Genomic DNA, 17616 nt, shown 5'->3' on the forward strand with positions numbered 1-17616 from the left:
AGAGATTCTGACAAACCGTCCGGCGCCTCAGGAGAGTGAAGAAGTGCCCTACCAACACTGTTTACAGTGGAGGTGGGCAGCTATTGACCTCAACTGGGTATGTCGTCGGTCGGTGAAAGGAATACTTAGAGGGGATCCCACCTACACGTATTTCATTGAGAATGTTCATTCTCTGGATGTTGTGGGGCTGTCTTGGCTGACACGCCTCTGTAATATCACGTGGCGGTCAGGGACAGTAACTTTGGGCTGAGAGACCGGGGTGGTGGTCCTTCTTTTTAAGAAAGGGGACCGGAGGGTGTGTTCCAACTACAGGGGGATCACACTTCTCAGCCTCCCCGGGAAAGTCTATGCCAGGGTACTAGAGAGGAGAATTCGGCCGATAGTAGAACCTCGAATTCACGAGGAACAGTGTGGTTTTTTCGTCCTGGTCGTGGAACACTGGACCAGCTCTACACCCTCTCCTGGGTGCTGGAGGGTTAATTGGAGTTTGACTCCAATGAACATGTGCTTTGTGGATTTGGAGAAGGCATTTGACTGTGTCCATCACCGTGTCCTGTGGAGGGTGCTCTGGGAGTATGGGGTCCGGGGCCCTTTGCTAAGGGCTGTCCGGTCCCTGTACGACTGGAGCAGGAGCTTGGAACGCATTGCCGGCAGTAAGTCAGACTTGTTCCCGGTGCATGTTTGGCGCAGCCAGGGGCCGGAGGGGGTCCGGTTTGGGGACCACACGATTTCGTCTCTACTTTTTGTGGATGAATTTGTCGTGCTGGCCCTATCAGACCAGGACCTTCAGAATGCACTGGGACGGTTTGCAGCCAAGTGTGAAGCTGCCGGGATGAGAATCAGCACCTCCAAATCCGAGGCCGCCTTGGTTCTCAGACGGAAAAGGGTGGCTTGCCCACTTCAGGTTGGTGGAGGAGTTCAAGTATCTTTGGGCCTTGTTCAAAGGTGAGGGAAGGAGGGAACAGGAGATTGACAGACGGATCAGTGCAGCTTCTGCAGTAATGCGGTCGATGTACCGGTCTGTTGTGGTAAAGAAGGAGCTGAGCTGCAAGGCAAAGCTCTCGACTTACCGGTCAATCTACGTTCCTACTCTCACCTATGGTCTTGAGGTGTGGGTCATGACCGAAAGGAGAAGATCCCGGATACAGGTGGCCGAAATGAGCTTTCTCCGTAGAGTGGTTGGGTGATCTCTTAGAGATAGGGTGAGGAGCTCGATCACTCGGAAAGAGCACAAAGTAGAGCTGCTGCTCCTCCACATCGAGAGGGGCCAGCTGAGGTGGCTCGGGCATCTGTTCCGGATGCCTCCTGGACGCCTTCCCGGGAAGGTGTTCTGGCGCGTCCCACCGGGAGTAGACCCCGGGTAAGACCTAGGACACGCTGGAGGGACTATGTCTCCTGTCTGGCCTGGGAACGCCTTAGAAGTTTTGTTCATATGCAAAAAATATGCTTAACCCCTTAAGCGGCACCCCTCTTTTTTTTATAGACATGAAATGCACATTCCGAACTTAAATGGTTGTAATTCAAGAATGCTTTACATCTGAATATAGATGTAAGATTGGTCTTGTTTTAAAGAAGACATTTGGCAGATTTTGAAATAAAGAAGTGAAATAAATCAAGAAAGTTAAACAGAAAAAAAGTTATAGAAGTTTGAGTTTATGAAAATGTACAATGTTAAAAAAGTTATTATTCATATTTTATATAAAATATATATTTTCAAAACCTGTTGGACTCTAAAAATGCAAAAAAAAATCAAAGCCAAAATTCTGAACATGTTGTGTTTAAAATTTTAGGTTGATATCTCAAAAAACAAGCTTTCAGTAAGATTTTGTTTGGTCGCAGTACCAGACTTTTCCACTAGTTGACATTACTGCCCATATAGAGCGCCTCCATTTCCATATGTTGTTTGAGTGATCTGAACCATTATTTTTACATTTTTTATACAATTTATGAAGTAGACATCCCATTCAGAAGTAGTATTGGAAGTTTGGCAGATTTTGAAATTTATTCAACCTCTAAGAAACATAAAAAGAGCACGTATGTGCATTATAGCTCGCTGCCACATCACAAATGCTGAATCTATTATATTTTTTCTTTATATTCAATACATTTTCAGACTTTTTTTCTAAAATAATTAAATGGATGCTTTCTTTTGAACTCTTGGCATGAAAACAATCTGAGGTTTCTACCATTCTTTCATGATTTTTCATGTTCATCACTATTTCAAAATAAAGGTCTGAACACGCCTTAGGAGTATGAAAATATTCTTGTTGCAAATTGATAAATTATGGCTCCTCTGTAATTTATTTTGAAAATCAGTCACCAAACATGTAAACTAGAGATTGTAAGCTTTCAAATGATATATAGTTTGTCAAGATTAGTTTAGGTTTAGTTTAGAATATTACTGTTTTAAATATGTAATGGCTGATGCCAATATAAGGGGTTAATCCCATATCTGGAATGGTAATGCTTGAAAGTTCTGTTTTCTCCGATTTGGGGTACGGGGGAGAACTTTGGTTACACCAGCTGTAATCCACTAGACAGAAATGTCATCTTGGTCTTAAATTGAAGCTTATAAACTTGGGAAGTTTTTCATGTACATTTGAGGCGGTGATATGTATAATAAAATGCTTGAAAATTATCACTTTTGATGACAATTTGTCAGGCGGACAGACATTTTTTGGTCTTTTGGGGTATGTTGAGGGTGATATTTGACAGCAAAAAGGCAGAAATCCCCAGAATCTTTTTCTGCTAGTTTTCCCTATGTGTCAGGATACACCATGCAAAATTTTAGGGTTATATGACCATTTATGTAGCTGCAGTAGCTTAATATTCACAATTACATAATTCCGTCAAAAGCTTTTCCCAAAAAGAGAGTTTTTTGGCCCCTGAGACCAAACGGGGTATTGTGCCACACAGGTATTGTGCCCCAAGGAACACCTGGCTGTTCAAAACGTTGCGCTCTTTAGTACATAATTTTTGGCGCTGCAATTTCAATGTGTAGACATTATTTATCCTTTGTTCATTAGTTTAAATTAAATAAAATTAAGTAAGGCATTGAAAGAGCGCTACATCCATCCACACCATTCTGACACTTCTCCCATCCGCGCGGCCTCCGGTTCGTCCATATTTTCCTCCACAGTCACGGCACTGGCTAATGGTTCAAATAGATAGGGCAGAGGAATTCAGGAGGAGAGAAGTCCTCCACCTCCACAGAGCCCTGCGTACTGCTGCCATTGTACATTTCGATGTCACTGTCCATCTTTATTATTGGGGTTCAGGGGGCGTGTATATCGAGGCTATTCACGGAACGTTTATTTTTTTTAAGCGGAAAAATGTATTATTTTCAAATATATGCATTTATATTGTGTATATAAACAACTATATATTTTATAATGACATTATAATTATACATGTACATTTAATATGTTTTATTCGATAGAAATCGATTACAGGGCGTTTAGTTGCTTTTGAAAGGACAAAAAGGACAGAAATAAGGTGTCAGTGTATTTCATTAGACTTTAACTTTGCCAGCTATAAAAAAAATCACGCATTTTTTACTCACGTTTTACCACAGATTTTTAATGACAGTCAATATGCATGGGCCACTGGCCAATGATAGTTATCCCTGCCGTGCCATACCACACCCACTCCACTCCCTCCTCACAGTCATCCACGCCCATTTAAGTTGCATTTTTCAAAAATATTGTGAGCTAGACTTGAGCTGAAAGAGGGGGGTTTCATGACCCTTTAAGGACCACAGAGAGTCAGGACCTCGGTTTAATGTCTCTTCTGAAGGACGGTGCTTGTTACATTATAGTGTCCCCATCACTATAGAGGGTATGCATTGAGGTCACTTTCCCACACCCCCCTCAGCCGGACTGAGTGGCAAAAGAGCTGCTGCGTGACTGGATTTAATAGGGGAAACTGCGAAAACACAAGTAAAACAAACGATTATCAGTTTAAACTAAAGGTTGGACTCAATATAGTGTTTCTTACAACTTACCAAAGATCCAGTGATCCATGGATATTGACATGCAGACAGGAATTGTGTTTCCTGACATTTATATGTGCCTGATTTCGATGCCAGGGAAATGCATAAAGCAAATTTGCCTGTGAACGGAACGCTATATATAAATACAATATCGGTAGGTCTAAATCCATGTGATCACTTATATCAATGTTATATACACTATATTGCTAAAAGTATTGGGACATCCCTCCAAATCATTGAATTCAGGTACTCCAATCACTTCCATGGCCATAAATCAAAGGCATGCAGACTGCTTCTACAAACATTTGTGAAAAAATGGGTCGTTTTTTGTCAGTTATTATTTAAAAACCTGCAATTATGCATAATATACGATGGTAAATATTTAATTGATGAGTTGTCAATACATTATATAACTTTAATATCAAATAATAATAATAATAAACTTTGAAGCGCCTTTAAAAGTAGGAGTGGCTCGATACCACTTTTTCTTGTCTGATACCGATACCACAGACTTGACTATCTGCCGATACCGATACAATACCATATTTTTCTCCCTCTTAATTAAGTTGTTAATAACACATTCGTCAGGAGGATGCACTGTGCTTAACCTACCCATCTAAAAAGCGTCATGCTCAAACAGTGCAATAAATGTTCTACTCCCCTAAAGAAAGAAATGCGTAGCCCACAACAACATGACTCAGTTGTGTAATACTGCTGCTTAATTTTTATTAAAACAATTTTTAAACAGAACTTGAAACAGCATTTTTAATTATTCAGCACCATTCAATGAATTCAATTTAAAGTGCAACTGCAAATAAAAAAATATATAATTCCAGTGCCAAATACTGGATGTAACACAAAATTCTATGTAGTCATAACTTAAATAAGTATAACCTAACATAAAAAATAATGGTATCTTCCTTATAAAATTTACAATAGAACACGGTACAATAAGGCACTCACAAATTAAACTCTAAGTCATTACACCTGATAAAGGAAAAAAAATCTAGGGTAGACAGTGCAAGCTCTAAAGTTTTTTCACATGATGTAACATCTGGGAGCATTAATTGACATAGTTAGATGATCTAGCGCTAAAATGTGTTGTTTTTTAAATCAAGCTGAGTGCTCGTTGCCGCTGCTATCAGGTGCATGGATACAGTGTGTTCTCTTGTGGCTCGCGCACAGTCTTCACTCGGACGCGCTCTTCAATATATCGCTATTTGCGGAGACTCTCTATTCGTTCCTTGTGAAAACAAAATGCACACAAACGTGTCCCTGCTTGGAATACAACCACTGATGAACATATTCGGATTTGATGAGGAAAAAAAACTACGAGTACGGAGTAGAACCCGTAACCTGTGACACGCTTGGCAAAAGATCTGCCACTAGACCATTAAAGAACTCAAACAGAGTCTGCGGATCTATGCATTTATTCACGTGAACATTCTCGGCACTAACAATATTAGTAGATCTCATTAAAATAATAATTAAACCCAATGTAACGTTACTATTGAAATTGATTTCTAGACATCGTAATGTTTTTTTTTTCCTAAAATTGTTATTGTACATATATCTGATTTATAATAACTCCGCACAGCTGACATGATAATTCTTAAGTTTCACGTTCTAGCTACCGTTCACGTGACGTTATGCCAGTGTTGCCAAGTCCGCGGTCCCTGTCCCACCCCGAAACGCGATTGGCAATTTTTTAAGAAGCAATTGGGCGGGTTTTGTACCCTGCGTGACGCATGTTGCTCATCTCTCTTCACGGCATGTCTCTCAGGTGTTGTTAAGCATTCGTATGACAGTTTAGGACTAAGGTCCGTGATCGGATCGGATTGGATTATAATACCGCGATTCACACAATATCCGATCCAGTGATTTTGGCCAGTATCGGACTAATACTGATACTGAATATCGGATCGGTGCACCCCTATTTAAAAGCAAAGCTCTAATAATAAAAGTAACATCAACAATCAAATGCTAATTAAAAAAAATGTCTTAAGTCTACCTTTAAAAATGTCATAGCTCTGAGCTTCCCTAAGATCAAGAGGCAGAGAATTCCAAAGGAGCATATGAAGAAAATCATATATAGGGTATAATTTTACTCCTAAATTCAGCATATTGACACAAAATGATAACTGCAAATCCACCTTTTGCTTCCTGGAGTCCAGTTGTGTCTATGAATTGTAGCGATCCAGCATAACATCCTTTTATTGCTGCTACTGCTGTTTAACTGCAGTCACTCCAGCCGATGGTGACTTCACGCGCATACCCACGCGTAGGACCCACACAGACCAAAGGGTGGGCATCCCCTGCTGGCCTCTCTAACACCTCTTTCAGCAGCAACCTAGCTTTCAATCAGGCTCAACCCTTGCTTTACCTTCAGTGGGCAACCAGTCTTATGCTACAGGGTGATATGACTGCTGGTCTGGTTGAACTAGTTGAAACAAATCTCACAAAGAAATGGTCAGGCCCCCAAAATGTAAAGAAAACAATGTAATTATACTATCTAAATTTTAGCTAAAGCCTATTTTAACCATGTACTTTTAACCAGTTAATTTTGTCATGGCGATTAAGCACATTTTCTGAAGCAACTTCTCAAAGCGCTGTACACAAAATAAGAAATACAAAGCTCTAATAATAAAAGTAACATCAACAATCAAATGCTAATTAAAAAAAATGTCTTAAGTCTACCTTTAAAAATGTCATAGCTCTGAGCTTCCCTAAGATCAAGAGGCAGAGAATTCCAAAGGAGCATATGAAGAAAATCATATATAGGGTATAATTTTACTCCTAAATTCAGCATATTGACACAAAATGATAACTGCAAATCCACCTTTTGCTTCCTGGAGTCCAGTTGTGTCTATGAATTGTAGCGATCCATTTGCTTCTCTGTTCTGTAGCTATTGGCAGTCTGTAAAAATATACATCCGATTTCTTGTCAAATCTAGTTGTACAGTCAATCGCAAAGCTCTTTCCCATTTCGGATGTGTTTTGTGTCTTTTTCACGCTGAAAACAAATGCTGACGCTCAAGTCTTTTTGCCACTTAGACTTAGGAGGTGTAACTGCATCTTACTTTAGATAGAGCTCTGTGCCTCCATACTGATCTGCTCATTAGTGAGAGAGCATTTCAGTTTAAGTTTACCAATTTGGCTCTAACAATCCAACAAGTTTTGTCTGATGTATATGAGCTCTCTGCTAGGGCTGAGTATTAATACAGATGGTGTCATGATCCGATTCCGATTCACAAGTGTATGTAAGGAAGTGTTTTTTTCTGCCATGGAACAACTTCCTTTAAGAATCCGGCTATCAGTAGCCTATTGATTTAAATACTGTATAAGAAATCGTTATTGTCAATCCAGCATAACATCCTTTTATTGCTGCTACTGCTGTTTAACTGCAGTCACTCCAGCCGATGGTGACTTCACGCGCATACCCACGCGTAGGACCCACACAGACCAAAGGGTGGGCATCCCCTGCTGGCCTCTCTAACACCTCTTTCAGCAGCAACCTAGCTTTCAATCAGGCTCAACCCTTGCTTTACCTTCAGTGGGCAACCAGTCTTATGCTACAGGGTGATATGACTGCTGGTCTGGTTGAACTAGTTGAAACAAATCTCACAAAGAAATGGTCAGGCCCCCAAAATGTAAAGAAAACAATGTAATTATACTATCTAAATTTTAGCTAAAGCCTATTTTAACCATGTACTTTTAACCAGTTAATTTTGTCATGGCGATTAAGCACATTTTCTGAACATTTTGCATTATTGTAATGTAAGAAAAATCATATTCTCATTACTCTCATGCAAATCTTAGAAAAGTAATAAATAAATAAAAATCCCATACATTTACATTGAATGAGATTTGTAAATTCAAGCCATATGTATGTCCAGAATGTCAGAGACATAGAGGTGGGTTTGATTTGTAAAAGTAAGCAACCACCCAGCAACTACCCCTAGCAACACCTTAGAAATGACAATGCAATGCCTTAAAACCACCCACAACATCATAGCAGTGAGTTTTGCAAGTGGAACCTGAAATTCACAATTTCTTCAGAAAGTGTCAAAATCTAATCTATATATCTGTTGTAATTGTAGATGTAAACTCTTCCTCCAGGTAATCACTCTCAGCTCTTCCCAGTCTGGATCTCCTGTTACAAGTACAGTCCCCAGCACCCCCACGTCTTTACAGCCACTTGTCAAACTTGAGTCTGGAAACACAGGTGCTGTGGGCGGCTCACGCCCTCTCCAGAAATACATCGTGGTGTCTTTGCCTTCATCCTCTTCCTCACTGGAGAACAAGGGCTCAGGTGTCCTTCCTTCCTCTACCTCACCCATCAGCATAGAGTCTGCTGTCAAGCTAGAACGTTCGGAATCACCGGCCGCAAGCACACAATCGCCACATTGAAACTCACACAGTCGCTTATCCCACCAAGATACAGAAGAACAATAAATGTAGCTTGAGACTCGTCATAGTGCTTACTGAGTACTTTCGGACAAACTCACACGTGCTTAGAATTAGGAAAGCGAGCAAATAGCTATGCACACTTGGACCATAAGACATATTCACACACTGTTTACATACGATATATATACGTCAAAACATTAACACTGAATAATGTATACACACAAATACATGTCTGAAATACTGTATGTACATTTAAACACAAACATAAATGCTTGCATAATTGCCATTGTGGCTGCCAGCATAGAGAAGCTGTAACAGTGACAAACACACACACATGGCAGAAAAATACAGGATGGAACTTGATTGTGATTTGAGATTAAAGGTTCTTTGTTTGAGCTCACAGCTTTAACAATGTTTCATTAATAAACATAAAGATATGGTTGTATTTATAATGGGAGAAGGAATGATAGATGTGCATTTTGTGTGTAGAAAGCCAACAAACAAGCAAACAAAAAGAGACAGTGGGTCCATCACTGTCTATTATACGTGTGTAATTTTGAGCACGTGTGCATGACCGAAAACTGGGCATTTATAGGATTAATGAACAATTTATTTGATTTACTATTTCATGATCTTTTTTTTATCGTCTATAATAAAGATGAGTTTTAAATGTGGTTGTCATTTCTTTTTCTTACAAGACTTTGCTGTTTTCCTTGTGTAGAAACCTTAGTGGCTTTTGTTGTAAAATATTTGGCTTTATCAGTTTAATTTCTTTCTCCAAACTAAAATATTATTAACTATACATTTTCTAAGTACACGGTAGCCTGAACACATTTAGCAATTGATGAAAATAAAGTATATTCCTCATTCATTTAATAAAATTTTATGTACACTGGGGTCCAGAGGGTACTAGGGGAATATCCTTTTTTGCTTTATTTAATTGAATTATTTAAATAATTGATTGGAATACTTTGCACCATTATTACTATTGATTTAATTTTGTTGTGAATGTACGTTTCCATACTTGTAGTGCCACTATAGTGAAACAGCAATAGTGAAATGTGTGTATACAGTGCATGCATAATTATTATGCATGTTGACATTCTTATATGTTTAATTCCAAACCACATCAATCTTAATAACTACTCTTAATTTTGTATTTAATCATTTATAAGTGATATATAATAGTTAAGGAAGGCTGGAAGTGAAAAAACGCTGTGGGGAGAATACAATACTAGAAATTGCAAAATTAAGGTGTGACCAATGGTCAGCAAAATGAGAAAATAAGAAAAGACACTAGTATTTAGACAATAGTATAAGGTGAAGAATTAGGTGAGAAACCATCAGGAACCCTGTGGTCTCCAGTGCCACCATTTTCCAGAACTGCAATCTACCTGGAGTCTCCAGAAGTTCAAGGTGTCGGGATCTCAGAGACTTTTTTAAGGTAAAAAAATCAGGAAATATGACCCACACTTAATAAGTATCACAAGTTGAAGTGTTGTGAAACACGTGAAGACTGTTTTTTAAGGCTTTATAGATAGACAGATAGGTTGGGAGTGATTCTTGAAGGACCAGCACAACATCCACTCGTACCTCTGTTTGAAGAAATTATCTTCCAGAAAAGTTTTGGGAGTTGATTTTAAGTCCATCTCCTACCCTGAAAGGTCTATCTTGCTCATTGTTAGTAGCAGCTCACAACACGACTCCCTCGCCACAGTTCCTTCTGTCTGACTTGAACTGGTGGTGGTCCTTCAAGAGTAACTTTCAACCTCTCAAAAGCCTTCAGACAGATAGATTGTCTATCTACAGTCATATTTCAGGATTTTTTACCATGGCAAAGTCCCTGAGATCCTGACACCTTGTACTGCTGGAGACTCCAGGTAGGTTTCAATTCTGAAAAATGGTAGCGCTGGAGACTAAAGAGTTCCTGATGGTTTCACACCTAATTCTTCACATTAATTCCTATTTAAATTTTTTGCAGTAAACAGTAATATGTGTATTTTCTTCTTTTTCCTGTTTTGTATGACCCTGCTGAACCAATGACCATTTTGCTGTCCATTGGTCACACCTTAATTTGCAATTTGTAACTTGCACTTGCAATTTCTAGTATTGCATTCTTCTCATGAGCATTTAATTATTTATTTATTTTTACGTTTCAGTGCAAGGTAAAATCTTTTTAGGTCCATTTTAACTGTAAAAGGAAACCTGCTTAATAATTATGCACAATAAGAAGTTTTTCACTTCCAGCCTTCCTTAACGTCCCATTTTCACTGTTGCACAATGGTTTCCTGAGATTACATTGTATCTCCTTATAGCTTTGCTTTTAAACTCTATTTTCTATTTTTTATATTTTCTACCTGCCTTTTATATTGCTTGATATAATTTAATCATCACAATATACATGTCCATCAAACAACTGTGGTGAGTTGGATCAGTCAACAAACACGGTGAGTCATGTCATCTCCTGTTATTGTCACTTACACTGCCTGCCACATGTATAGTATAACCTTCTCTGTCAGCGTTGAAAGCTACACATGTGATAAATGCAGGGAGATAGTCAGGCTGATGGAGAATATATTTATTTTTATTTTATTTAACCCTTATTTAACCAGAGAAATCCTTTGAGAACAAGTCTCTTTTGCGAAGGAGCCCTGGCCAAGAAAGCCGCAATAAAAGTTCCACATAGAATACAAAATATAATAAATACAATGAACATACAAGACATAATATGTTAACAATGAATTACAATGAATCGACCAACGAAGAAAAAAAAAAAATTAACATACAAGACATAATACGTTTACAATGAATCGACCAATGAAGAAAAAGAAAAAAAAAAACTTTTTATAGACTTATGCTAATTTGGGAAGCAAGGACAGGTGCCCATTGTGCCTGCTTCCCGGTACTTTACTAGCCTCTTAAATTGACCAAAAGAGAACAAGTTATCAAGTTTTAAGTCATTCTGTAACAGAAATTCTAAATGCTTGCTTCCCTAACTCTGTGCGAACCCTATTGGCACAACCAGGTGGAGATTATCATTAGGCCGCAGAGAGTGAGTGCTGGCCTTGAAGGACATAAGCCTACATAAATAAGGGGGCAATGTCCCAATGATGGATTTATATATAAACAATCGCCACCGGGTTAGCCTGCGCTGAGCAAGGGAGGGCCACTGGACTAGATTATACAGAGTGCAACAATGTGTAAAGGGTTTGCACCCTGTAATAAATCTCAGTGCACCATGATAAACTGAATCCAGTTGGTGCAAATATTTATTCGGGCCGAGCATATATAAAAAATCAGCATAGTCCATAAGAGACAGGAAAGTGGCCTCGACCAATTTCTTCCTTGTTGCAAGAGAAAAGCAGGCCCTATTCCTAAAATAGAACCCTAGCTTTAACCCAAGTTTCCGGGCTAACTTTTGGATATGAGCCTTAAAAGTCAAATGGTCATCAAGTAAAAGCCCTAAGTACTTATACTCAGCCAAACGCTCTATTAGATTTCCCTGCAGAGTAACAATGTTTGGAGGGATAGCTGTGGAGTTCCTATTATTTGAAAACAGGACTGTCTTGGTTTTATTTGCATTCAACACAAGCTTCAAGTCAGATAGCCCAGATTGTACAGTGTCAAAGGCATCCTGCAGGTACTGAAAGGTCTGGTGAAGAGTTTCTCCACAGGTGTAAATGATTGTGTCGTCAGCATAAAAATGAAACAGAGCATTGTGGACATTTGAACCAAGGTCATTTACATAAATGGTAAATAAAAGTGGGCCCAGCACTGATCCCTGAGGAACCCCTGATACAACTTGTAAGAAACCTGAAGAGATACCGTCAAAGGTGACGCACTGAGTCCTATCTGACAGATAATTTTCAAACCAACCAACTGCCTTCTCAGAAAGACCAATGTTGAGCTGTCTCTGTTTTAAAATACAATGGTTCACCGTATCAAAAGCGTTGGAAAGATTGATGAAAAGAGCTGCACACATCTTTTAGCTGTCCAGTGCCTCAATGATGTCATTCACAACCTTCAGTGAAGCAGAGATGGTACTATGTTCCTTTCGGAAACCCGACTGAAACTCTGAGAGAATATTATTAACACTCAGCAAGTCTTTCAGTTGTTCACTTACTAGTCGTTCTAAGACCTTTGACAGCACAGACAAGTTGGAGATAGGCCTATAGTTGTTTAGCAAGGTAGGATCTAAAGGGTTATTTAGATTGTCTGTAGTAGCCGCTAGATAGTATTCAGATTTGCCATGTCGGACAGCTGCTGTGAACTGGTTTCGTAGTCGTCTGAAATTAATCCTATCGGCCTCCACCCCAGATTTCCTAGCCTTTGCCCAAGCCACATCCCTCTCATGAAGAATTTTGCTAAGCTCCGTCGAAAACCAAGGGTTGTCTCGTCCCTTGACTCTAAACTTACGCAAAGGAGCATGTTTATTAATAAGTTGCAAAAATCCATCATGAAAGTATTTCCAGGCTATTTCAACATCATCAATAAGCCTAATGCTGTCCCAATTGAAATAAAATAAATCATGTGTAAAACCTTGTAAGGAGAAATGTTTCATATCACGTTTTTCAATGCATCGAGGCCTGGATTTTGGAATTTTGGCATTTCTAACTGCAGCAATCGTGCAATGATCACTGATGTCATTAGCAAACACACCAATTTCAGAAAATGTATGGGGAGCATTTGTCAATAGCAAATCAATTAGAGTAGATTTCTCTGGGTGTTTTGGATTTGGGCGAGTAGGAGACTCAATTAATTGTGTAAGATTTAATTCACTGCAGAACTAGAGACACGCATTCAAAATTGAATCGAGGATAGTAAGAATGCAAGGGCTTTATATACTACTATCTCCCTAGTCGTGTGTGTGTGTGTGTGTGTGTGCGTGTGTGTGTGTGTGTGTGTGCGCGTGCGTGTGTGTGTGTACGAAGGTTTTCAATAAGCTTTGAATCAATTGAACCAATTCGCAAAATGATTCACTGTTTCAGTGTTTGAAAAATTATACTCGTTAACTAGGCCTAATTGCCGTGAGACCGGGTTGTGAAAATGCAACAAAAACTCAGGCCAAAAAAAAACACTTTTTGCCAACATATTGCAAATGTTTTAGTGACAATAAAATATGTGCAATTAACTAATCTAAAAAGAAATGTCAAGTGTCTGTGTAATATGTGTTCTTTTATCAATTTGCAGGGCTTGTTTTGTTTGTTACATGGATTGCTCAGCTAAACAGGCCGTATACTAATGTCTAATTAAAACGTGTACAAATGTATAAAACTGATCAGAGATCATGTAAAACCCATAGACACTTGGTTCGGCACAATCTGCATGATTAATGGACTCACAAATACATTTACAAAAATAAAAATGCAATAGATACAAAACAATGAAAAAAAAAAGACATGTGTAGTGGCGGTTTTATGATATTCATTGATCTTTAGTAAAATATAGATGATTCAAAGAATGTCACATGTGTGACTCTCACTTGTAGTGAGAGAAGATTCTTTTTATGTACCTGGGGAGGCAGAAGGGAGAGACACTCCAGAGAACAGACGAACAAGGACCTCTGACCTAGATGTCAGAAGGCCATTTGGTGAAGGAGGGCTTAGGAGTTGGCTCTAGTGACGAATCGAAACTAGTGTTATGGCTTCCTTGTCTATGGAAAATTACTGAATGGAAATCTACTGTGGGGGGAAGGCTTTGCGGAGAAGGCCTTGAAGATTAGGATAAAAAGCTAGTTCAGTCTGTCTGGGGGGGTGTCACTCTTCTGCACAGGGTAACAGCTGTGTATTAGACTGCTCCTTCTTGCAAGAATAAATACTTTTAATTTTATAATTTGACTCTGAGTCTCCCTTACGCAGTGATGTTTGTTTGATGAATTTTTGCCACAACACATGGTAAAGAAATATGACATGAAGGCATACAACTGTATTGATACACTAACATTAAGCTTTTAAGTGCATGTATTTTCTTAAAATATTTCTTCATAATATTTAATAAATCTTAGGGATTGTTTTATTATTTATTTAACGAAAATATTTAAGAAGTGAGATTAATTTAGTGTCAAAATAAAGATATAACTGTCACGGTTTTGTTTTGTTTCATGTTCTTGTTTCATCTGTCATGTGATCCTTTGTTCTAGTCATGTGATCCTGCCATGTGTTTTGTGTTTTCATGGTGTCATTGGTTCATTGTTCACAGGTGTCCCTTGTCTAGTCATTAGTCTTGTGTATTTAAGGCTACACGTGGACGGCTATTTTCATAGATGGACATTTCATGCCTCTCCGTTTTCAAAAATAACATCGTTATAACAAACCTGTCAGTTTTCAGAAAAGTGTTTGTTTACACGGACCCGTGTATATGCCCGTCAAGAGCATGCAAACCTGTAGGTGGCAGTGTAACGAGAAGCTCAAGCCCACGTTAGCCAATCAGAATTATGAAAATAGTCACATACTGTGACGTCGGCTGCCTAAAACTCAGTTTTTCCAGAGAGGATAATAAGGACAGGCTCTGGTTCTGGTTTTTCAAAATCTCCACTCTGGCTGGAGTTTTTAGAAAGAATCATTTTCATAGGCGAATTCTCTGTTTGCGTGTGAACGAAGGGCACAAACGAAGGGAAATGTCTCAGTTTTTCAAAATAACCATGTACGTAAACTACTCGGTTACTTTTAAGTATTGCGTAGTTATACGCAGTGGGGAAACTCCCTTTCCTCGATTTACTGAAGCTTATATGTAAAACGCATTTGCAGCTGCACAGCTAGTACATTGAGCATCTGACTGCTCATAGGCTGTGCTGCAGGAACTGCACACCCAATGGCGCGGGCGAATTTCTGGGGCTATTATAGGCTAAGGCCACGCCCCAGAAATTCGCCATTATAGCAGGTTTTAACGACTGAAGCGACAACTCTCCAGGTTACTATGGTGCGGCCGGCTACGCAATACTCATTCCCTATCTCAGGGAACTGAGGTTACGATAGTAACCGAGTAGTTCCCTTTCGAACGGTCACCTCGTATTGTGTAGCTATACGCAGTGGGGACGCATGCAAAACGCATGCAGGACCCCTGAGCACACAGAACAAGCCAGAAAACCCAATATATATATATATATACAGTATATATATATATATCAGACCAGACACCGTCGGGTCTAGAATAATATACATGTGTCAGCACTAACACCGACATAATATACCCAATAACCATGACACCGTCAGGATATAGTATGGGAATCTTTAACCAGCAAAAGCGGGTTTTATATATGAATGTGATTATGCCCGTCGGGACACCGTCGGGCCTTAATCATACCGAAAACACCTTCGCCTGAAGGGAAGGCACCTCCAATTTATAAAACTTCATAAAGGTGGAAGGCGAGGACCAGCCGGCCGCATCACAAATATCTTGAATGGGAAAACCAGATGACCAAGCCCATGACGAAGCCATGCCTCTGGTCGAATGGGCCTTGATTCCTATGGGGCAGACCTGACCCACTGAGGTATAAGCCATAGAAATGGCATCCATTATCCATCTAGACAGTCTTTGCTTAGTGACCGGATCCCCCTTGGATCGGCCACCAAAGCAGACAAAAAGCTGTTCTGAATGTCTGAAAGACGCAGAACGCTCCAGATTCTCAGTGCTCTGACAGGGCAGAGAAGATTAACCTCCCCATCCTCGGCAGAAGGGGGAAGGGCTAATAATGTGATAACCTGTGCTCTGAATGGTGTTGAGAGCACTTTAGGTACATAACCATGTCTGGGTTTGAGAGTGACTTTAGAGTCCCCTACTCCAAACTCCAAACAGGAGGGGCTCACAGAGAGCGCCTGCAGATCACCTACTCGCTGATAGATGCCAATGCCAACAGGAGAGCAGTCTTTAGCGAGAAAGGTTTAAAGTCAACCGACTGGAGTGGTTCAAAGTGCGGACCCTTCAGAGCCCCCAAGACTGTGGAAAGGTCCCAAGGAGGCACAGAAGGAGGTTTGGAGGGGTTAATCCTCCTAGCCCCTTTCAGAAACCGTACCACCAGGTAATTTCTTCCTAATGATTGGCCAGCTACCAGAGTATGATGCGCTGCAATAGCTACCACATACACTTTGAGCGTGGACGGGGAACGACCCGCATCCAACAGCTCCTGTAGGAAAGAGCACCACAGGTACCTCACATGACTCTGGGTCAAAACTATTTTTCAAGCACCAGCTGGATCAGAGATAGTGCTTAAGACCTTTTCAGGAAGGTCCCTGGGTACCCGTAAAGGGCCGTACATGGAGGGCCCACAATAGTGTTGCCCCGTGATAGAATATCCGCTCCCAGATTCTGAATGCCTGGGATATGTGTTGCTCTCAGAGAGCTCAGATTGGTCTGTGCCCATATGAGAAGGTCCCTCGCCATAGCATGTAGGCTGCCTGACCTGATGCCACCCTGGCGATATATGTAGGCCACCACCGACATATTGTCCGTGCGGACTAAGACGTGGTGACCCACTAGGTCTGCCAGAAATGTTTTGAGGGCTAACCCAACTGCTTTCATTTCTAGACAGTTGATATGTAAGCTCTGCTCCGTGTTCGACCAGAGGCCGGAGGCAGGCTTGCCCTCGTTCAGCGCTCCCCAACCTAGGTTGGAAGCGTCTGTGAACACCACTTTCCTCCTGGAAACCACTCCCATGGTCACACCCTCGCTGTACCAGTTCTGAGCCCACCAGGGAATCAGTGTTCTCAAACACTCGTGATTCACCGTGATGCGCAGGCTGCCTGACTGCCATGCATGGTTTTACACAGCGCTTCAGCCAGTGCTGCAGCGCAGTAATCCCATACGGAATACTGATGATGATGCTGCCGCCATGAGGCCGAGGAGTTTCTGAAATGTCCTGAGGGGCGGGCGCTCTGAACGAGGCTGCTAACGTCTGCACCGAGAGTGCGCGCTCTCGTGTGAGCCGCGCTGTCATGGTTACAAAGTCTAGAATCGTACCCAGAAAGACCACGCTCTGACTGGGGAGCAGTTTGACCCAGGCATTTCAAATGGCCGAGAATCAAATCCCTGTGCGCTAGAAGCTCGGTTCTCGACTGTGCTAGCACCAGCCAATCATCGAGATAATTTAGCACGCGCACTCCCTGATGTCTCAGGGGAGAAAGCGCTGCATCCATACACTTCGTGAATGTACGGGGCGCTAACGACAGACTGAACGGCAGAACGGTGTATTGATAAGCCTGACCCTTGAAGGCGAATCT

General features: G+C 40.6%; 1 protein-coding gene across 1 annotated transcript in view; it reads left to right on the forward strand.

Annotated features, from left to right (window-relative positions):
• Positions 1–9075, forward strand: part of taf6 (TAF6 RNA polymerase II, TATA box binding protein (TBP)-associated factor) — a 74560-nt gene extending 65485 nt beyond the window's left edge. The window contains exon 15 of the mRNA XM_079605928.1: positions 8111–9075. Within this exon, the coding sequence (XP_079462054.1) occupies positions 8111–8401 (291 nt within the window). The 3' untranslated portion in view covers positions 8402–9075. The remainder of the gene's footprint in view (positions 1–8110) is intronic.
• Positions 9076–17616: the final 8541 nt, after the last annotated feature.

This window comes from Phoxinus phoxinus (assembly GCF_949152265.1).
Source record: "Phoxinus phoxinus genome assembly, chromosome: 3".
In the NCBI taxonomy this organism is placed as follows: Eukaryota; Metazoa; Chordata; class Actinopteri; order Cypriniformes; family Leuciscidae; genus Phoxinus; species Phoxinus phoxinus.